This window comes from Cololabis saira, chromosome 19, assembly GCF_033807715.1.
Source record: "Cololabis saira isolate AMF1-May2022 chromosome 19, fColSai1.1, whole genome shotgun sequence".
NCBI lineage: Eukaryota > Metazoa > Chordata > Actinopteri > Beloniformes > Belonidae > Cololabis > Cololabis saira.
In genome coordinates this window covers 21,190,322-21,197,531 of record NC_084605.1, presented here as the reverse complement: position 1 = coordinate 21,197,531, position 7,210 = coordinate 21,190,322, and the positions used below count along the sequence as shown (strand labels likewise).

Sequence of the window (7,210 nt, the reverse complement as noted above, 5' to 3'; positions counted from 1 at the left end):
TGCGCAAGGCAAGAGGAAGTAGTAGAAACAGGACAATAAATACAGCACGGAATTATGGGAAATGAAGTTCATTCATATCCTGGCTAATATTATATCTAAGGCGTAGAAGAGTATTTGATTAGATAATTCGTAGTGATTCTGTAACATTAAATTAAAACATTAGACGTGCAAAAATATAAAATGTAAAAAAACGTGCAAAAAAATAAGGTTAATCGACGTTGTCTTTGCGTTCTGTAATCCCATTGGCTGCTCGGCCTACAACATGACGTCACGACTAAGTATATATTGGGCCTCGTTCGTTTCTTCGTCAAAACTCGTTTTTCGAGAGGAAGGTTCGCATGCCGACAGCGATTTGTCAACAAGAAAACTCCTAAAGGTAACAATTTGTTTTTTCTATGATCAGAATTCCTAAGGTAAACGGTTTGTGATAATCCTGTCATAGTTTGGGCAAGGCAAGAGGAACTAGTATGCCGCGTTCCATTTACCTCGGAAATCGGAACTGGGAACTGGGAATGGCAGCCATATTGGAATGGTAACTCGGGGGTGGTGAAGCTTCTCCCACTTTCCCAGTAGGAAATCCCACTTCGAGGGGCGTTCCAGTTGAAAATTCCTACTGGGAACTGGGAAATTCCGACTTCCGTGGACAAATGGAACGCGGCAGTAGAAACAGGACAATAAATACAGCGCGGAATTATGGGAAATGAAGTTCAGTCATATCCTCGCTAAAGTTGTAAAAGAGTATTTGATTAGACAATTCGTAAGGATTTTGTAACATTAAATCATTAAACTTACAAAAAAATAAAAAAACGTGCAAAAAATTAGGTTAATCGATGTGTTCTGTAATCCCATTGGCTGCTCCGCCTACAACATGACGTCACACTAGGTATAAATAGTCGGCCTCGTTCGTTTCTTCGTCAAAAGAGGAAGGCTCGCATGCCGACAGCTTATAGTCATCAACAAAAACCCTAAAGGTAACAATTTGTTTTTGATATGATCAGAATTCCTAAAATAAACGGTTTGTGATAACCCCGTCATAGTTTAAATGAGTCGTGTATAAATACTCTTCGTGTGGTTTTATCGACTTGTTCGCCTTTGCTTTGGCTAAAAATAGAACAATAGGGTCTCGAAGAGCTGCCGCCTCTTCTTGGTTCAAAAAGGCGATTGTTTCGCTTAAAAAGGGAAACCCAGGCCACTGTAGCGTGCTAATTGTTTCCTTAAACAGCGTTTGGTATTTCCAAACGTTAAAAACAAACAAAGGCGCTCTATTTTTTTCCTTTTTTTTTTTTTTTATTTAAGTCCAGGCAGAAGCTGAAACCGAAAATGGCGAGACTGAAAAAGCGGACCGGGCGCCATTTGTTTTGGCGCTAATGAGCCTCAGACTAGACTAGACTAGACTAGACTAGACTAGACTAAACACATGGTTTTATCACGATGTAACCCATGGGATAACACCATCCCGCTAATGGCCATCGAGTCTTTCCAGATTAGTTATTAAAACGGCTTATGGGAGTGTTTTGCCGTGTAGTGGGGGGATGGGGACGTGTTTACATCCGCGGCTCTGCTGCATTAAGCGCCTAATGGCGGGGATTTGTGATGTGAAGTTGTTTCTCTGGTTTCAGAAAGCACGCCATGGCTCGTACCAAGCAGACGGCCCGTAAGTCCACCGGAGGAAAGGCGCCAAGGAAGCAGCTCGCCACCAAGGCTGCCCGGAAGAGCGCGCCGTCCACCGGGGGCGTGAAGAAGCCCCATCGCTACAGGTCAGGGACAATCCTGCTTTATCTGTGTAGCAGTTTTAGAGATGGCTGATCTTTTTTTTTTTTTAAAGTTAATACTATTATTAATGATAATAATAAACATGATTATTAATATTACATAAATGATAATACATACATATTCAGACGACTTTATTAATCCCCCTTGGGAGGTTCCCTTGGGGAAATTGGCATCTCCATCTCACACACAACACTGTCAAGCACCCATATAAAGATAAGAAAATTAAAAATAGAAAGTGCGTTGCCATTAAAAATAATTATAAGGATGGAAAAGGTGTTGTGTAATATTGCACCGTGCTGGTTATTCAGGGTTGCAGCGGGGTTTTAAAAGGTGATAAATGAAAATTGCCAAATTTAAGGCCATTAAAAGTGTTAAATTCACTGTCAGAGGTATTATATTTTTTTAAAATTGGTATTATTTTTTACATTTTAAGCAGTCTATTTTATTGTCATTCACAAAGTGAAATAAATGTGAAATATCTGGTCAACATCAATGAGTCTATAAATCTGTTCTGTATAGTGTTCTATAGTTCAAAATCTGTATTAATGTTAAAAGGTCCGTGATTAACACTTAATGTTGTGACAGTTTTTAAAAAAAAATCTGAAGGTATTAAATTGAACATAAGGATTGCTGTATAAACCCTGTTATTGCAATTTTTTTTTTATAAAAAATGTTTTATTGCAGGCCTGGAACTGTGGCTTTGAGGGAGATCCGTCGTTACCAGAAGTCCACTGAGTTGCTCATCCGCAAGCTTCCTTTCCAGCGTCTGGTGAGGGAGATTGCCCAGGACTTCAAGACCGATCTGCGCTTCCAGAGTGCTGCCATTGGAGCTCTTCAGGTAGTTTTGGCATCATCTGTGCCTCACTCATTTAACTTAATTTTAAATCTGTTTGCACTATTTTTATTTTATGCTGGACAAGAGGGGAAACGTACTTTTGATTTCTTGTATTTTTATGAAAAATTGACGAAAAAAATTGAAAAAGATGTCTGACTTTAATTTATTCATAGTTTCACAAAGACATGCAAGTGATGCTAACTTATTTTTGTTTTTTCTTTCCCCCTCAACAGGAGGCAAGCGAAGCCTACTTGGTGGGTTTGTTTGAGGACACCAACCTCTGCGCCATCCACGCAAAACGTGTCACCATCATGCCCAAAGACATCCAGCTGGCTCGCAGGATAAGGGGAGAGAGAGCCTAAAGAGGCATGTGGCTGCGTTGTTGCAAACAAAATACCCTATTTATCATACTTACCATTTTTGTGGACATTTTTTCTTTTTATAATTTTTTTTTCCTCTTGAATTTTGTATTTTTAGAGTAATACAATAATCAACCATTCCACAAGCCTGATTACACTAAGGGTAGTCAATAGTCTACATACCCATCCCTCTAGCTCATTATGATAAATGTAACGACCATGTCAAGTCCATTGTGGGTGTTGGGCTCCCTGAACGGATGAAGTTGTCTTTCAAAACAAGAATTTCTCCACACATCTACAACTTTGCCATAACATGCCAGCATGTCTTGCTCAGTACACCTCTCTGCAGTGTCAGAGTATTGGCTACCTCAGTTGATCCTCTGTACTCTGTGACGAGGAGCGTTGCAGACCTTCCCCTCTGTATTTTTCTGGGCTGTGTTTTACATGTTTTCAACACAAATCTTGGCAGCTACATTTAATACTATTTATGAGATGTTGTCACATGTCTTTCTATTAAAGGTCTTTATGAGTAAAATATTGCATGTGTAATATCTTTCTTTGGTATTTAAAAACTGATGCAGAGTATTGTGGCAGGCCTTTATTTACAGGACATTGAGCTTATAATTTATACAAACCATTCGGTATGTTTGAAACCAGTAGCTGTAAGGGGAAGAAATGTTGAAATTTGTTAGCAAAACACACAAATTGTACTTGGGAATTTTTTCCCCTCTTCATGGTCTACTTACCAATACGACAGATGATATCTTCACACTCCTTGATGTTGGCAGCTCTGAGCACCACACAGCAAAACCCGGTTGACTGTGGAGTTTCTGGAGACTCTCTAAAAGAGAAACGGTCAAAGCATCATCCTGCTGAACTTGTGCCCAAAAAGTGTTCTGGATGTGTGGAAATGGAATTTGTCAAGTACATTAAATCTAATGTGACCCTTGTGCCTGACCAGGCCCCACCACCGACCCCAAATTTGTATGAGAGGCCCATCTTGGCTAAAAAGGGCTTATCAGGCTTATCTGCTGATTCCATAGTGGCCAATGTGAATTTCCCACTTGGTGTTGGACTCCTGATAAGACCTCTCGGACATATATGCCCTTTATCATCTGTGTACCTGAAGATAACTTGCATGTTGTTGCAATGGACCAACACGTGACCCCCCCCCCCCTTTTTTTTTCTCTCCCTTTCCCCAACCTGTCATACTAAAGATCCATAAATATAAGTACTCACGCCACACAGAAGGCAAAAAGCGTGTAGTCTGGCTGGGCATATCTCCCCACGCATGAAATTTCTGGATAATGATGCTCGAACAGCTTCTGGAGGAAAATAGACTATTTACGCTTGAATTTCAACATTTCTGTTCATGAACTATTAGCTTACCATTGTACTGTTCCTGTCTGCGCACGTCAGATGTGTTTCCTTCATATCTAAAAGTACTTCCTGCATGAAAAGTAAAGGGTAAACATTAAAAAAATGCCTTGCATAACATCAAACGGTGTAGAAACAGTTTACCTTCATAGGAAGGTTTTTATTCAACACTTGAGGAATTGCATGCTGCAGCACTTCTTTGCCTCCAAACTGAGAATCAGACCATATGGAAACAAGTTAATCAGAATTTCCTGCACAATTATTCAACATAAACAATGGAAAACTAATTACCATTCCTATGTTGGCCTTTCCCAGGAACTCCACAATGTAAACGATTCTGTAACACAGTTTGGTTCAGGTTCAAAAACTTCACATGGGTGGATGATACAAGTTGTCACGCACACCCACCTTCCCTCTTTAAGACACTGTGACGTCGGGTGCTTTTGGTCATTGGCGGCTGAGTGATTGGACGGAGTGGGACCGAGCTGCACGTCGGGGTTCTCCGTCCTCAGGGCCCGCAGGAGCTTGACGAGGGGCCGATACACCGTTCCATCCCCGGCCCTCCATCTCAGGACACGGATGGATAAGGGGCAGCCCTTCAGTCGTGACAGAACCACACCTGCCTGGAAGAAAAGTGGACAACACATCAGCAATGTGTTGAATGGATTACTCCAAACGTTACATAACGTCATTCACCGGGTCCAAAACACCAACCAAAAAATTCCTGCCCACTTCTATAGCTTTATATAACAACTCTTTACTATGACCACCTATTTGATTTTTTCTTATTTTAGTCAATAAATTACAGTTTGATTATAACAATATTGAAAAGTGTACATTTTAGGTTTCCCTCACCTGTCTGTTTTTGGAATTCCTCAACGAGGTCCCGTTGATGTCATCGATGATGTCACCAGGGGAAATGAACTTGTCCACGTGGGCTTGACCGCCAGGCACCAAGCTGAGGACGAAGACTCGCCCACTGAGATACCTGAGAGGATGACGTATCAGGTGAGACAGATCTTTGCAGAATGAAACCATTAAAAATAAGATGAACATACAAACCTCAGAATTATGCCAACTTCCCGACAAGGGACTACTTCGTACAGCTCGCACACCTAAAAACAGTCGACACACAATCATTCACACACCTCTGAACTTGGACAGCTTTAGGAAACGTGTAACAATGATGACGATAATGATGGTTTGACATATGCAACAGTGGTAACTGGTCTTACTGGGAGGAGCCAGCTCTCATCCAAAAAACTGCAGTTCTGTGTGCAGACAACAGAAATAGATGTTATTATAGAGTTCTGTGGTTCAATGACATTACAAAGAACGATGGCTTTAAAGCACCTGGACTTTTATATATATATATATATATATATATATATATATATATACACACATATATACACATACATACATATATATATATGTATATATATATATATATATATATATATATATATATATATATATATATATATATATATATATATACACAACGTTTTTCTGACCTCCATGTCCAGTTTAAACTCCATGTGAGAGAGGACCAGCAGCAGAGACATGAACGGCTCTGGAAAAGAAAGACTCTGTTACTAGACCGTTGCTGATGTTTAGTGTCAGATTGTAGTCGTGATGAAAATATCAGTGGCGGATCAAGCCAGAATCTTTACCTGCATATTCCTCGTTCCTGAGGATGGATGACACCGGGCTGTACCACTGAAGGGGAGACGAGCAACGTAAATCACATTTCCAAGATTTAATGTCTACATTTATGATATAAATCCTGACCAGGACTCCCTGGCGGAAGAGATATTGTATCTCAATGGGACTTTCCTGGATAAATAAAGGATAAATTAAAAAAATAAATAAAATAAATAAATGTGTCTGCATGTGTGTCTGACCTCCAGGACTCTGGGTGTGTGCAGCAGGTGGGTGGACAGCTGTGCCAGGGTCCTGCGGCCCAGGGCCAGCCTGAGCAGGTAGCGGCCCCGGCCCTGGGCCGAGAGCAGCCTCCTGCAGGCCCGGCTCTGCTCCACGGCCAGGGACAGAGCAGACAGCCTGCAACACACGCACATGAGTGGGCAAACAGGCTTTCACACACTTCCTGATTACCAGCAGCGGCGGTTTCTTATCACACAGTCTGAGCGAGACACTGCTACCTGCCGCAGGCATCTTGATGGAGCAGCTGCTCGAAGCAATGCCAGTAATCTCTCTGCACCAGACTCAGCACCGACTCTGGAAGGAAGAGTTTCAACAGACACTTAGATCAACTGCTGTTTTACATATCTGTCAAGTCTCCCGTTTTGGCCCGGCAAATACAGCATTTTTGTATTTTATTTTTTATATAACCCCTCTTTCCCACCGTCCTCCAGTATTAGTATTTTTCCCGTTTTATAATATAATAATTTGTAAACAGCAAACTGAATTGTCACTAGCCTCGCGAGAACTTGAAGACAATCAATGTGTATATAAACTGAAAATATTTAAAATAAATACATGTGCTTTAATTCACTTTTTGTATTTTCATTTAGGGTCGATTAGATTAGATTAGATCGTCCTTTATTTCTCCCTCAATGGGGAAATTCGCTTTGTGCAGCAGCAGTACACTCAACACACACATGCAAGGAAAGGGTAAAAAAAGTAAAAAAATATATATATTATTACAAAATATAAACAGTATTGGAATGAAAAATGAAAAGTAGTGCAGCACGAGAAAGAGTGCAAAAAAAAGCAGGTAGGATGTTTATGAGGTAGACAGATATTATAGGAATTACTGGAGAATGTTGACAGCATTTCAGTGTCAACAAAGGTCGGCCTGTCCGATTCTGAGCACATGATTGTAGTTTGTAATTGGTTGACA

The 7,210-nt window shown here is 40.7% G+C and overlaps 2 protein-coding genes across 6 annotated transcripts in view; one reads left to right on the top strand and one right to left on the bottom strand.

The window, feature by feature from the left end:
- The first annotated feature begins 240 nt into the window (after positions 1-240).
- LOC133419329 (histone H3.3A) lies at positions 241-3,502 on the top strand. Of its 2 annotated transcripts, none has more exons than XM_061708442.1 (4): positions 241-376; positions 1,620-1,757; positions 2,458-2,611; positions 2,842-3,502. In XM_061708442.1, the coding sequence occupies exons 2-4, from the start codon at positions 1,630-1,632 to the stop codon at positions 2,968-2,970; spliced, it is 411 nt and encodes a 136-aa protein (XP_061564426.1). In that variant the 5' UTR covers positions 241-376; positions 1,620-1,629; the 3' UTR covers positions 2,971-3,502. The 2 variants fall into 2 exon arrangements, with proteins under 2 accessions (XP_061564426.1, XP_061564427.1); XM_061708443.1 differs by lacking the exon at positions 241-376 and adding an exon at positions 889-971.
- A 45-nt stretch (positions 3,503-3,547) lies between these two features.
- Positions 3,548-7,210, bottom strand: part of si:ch211-250n8.1 (uncharacterized) — a 5,222-nt gene continuing 1,559 nt past the window's right edge. For 2 of the 4 annotated variants that reach the window (XM_061708436.1, XM_061708437.1), the window contains exons 4-17: positions 6,510-6,585; positions 6,252-6,408; positions 6,021-6,066; positions 5,862-5,920; positions 5,580-5,615; positions 5,407-5,459; positions 5,200-5,332; positions 4,753-4,967; positions 4,636-4,681; positions 4,489-4,554; positions 4,357-4,416; positions 4,207-4,307; positions 3,714-3,808; positions 3,548-3,627 (exon numbers count right to left, since the gene is read on the bottom strand). In XM_061708436.1, the coding sequence (XP_061564420.1) occupies positions 3,593-3,627; positions 3,714-3,808; positions 4,207-4,307; positions 4,357-4,416; positions 4,489-4,554; positions 4,636-4,681; positions 4,753-4,967; positions 5,200-5,332; positions 5,407-5,459; positions 5,580-5,615; positions 5,862-5,920; positions 6,021-6,066; positions 6,252-6,408; positions 6,510-6,585 (1,178 nt within the window). In that variant the 3' untranslated portion in view covers positions 3,548-3,592. The remainder of the gene's footprint in view (positions 3,628-3,713; positions 3,809-4,206; positions 4,308-4,356; positions 4,417-4,488; positions 4,555-4,635; positions 4,682-4,752; positions 4,968-5,199; positions 5,333-5,406; positions 5,460-5,579; positions 5,616-5,861; positions 5,921-6,020; positions 6,067-6,251; positions 6,409-6,509; positions 6,586-7,210) is intronic. The other 2 variants (XM_061708438.1, XM_061708441.1) reach the window with 2 other exon arrangements.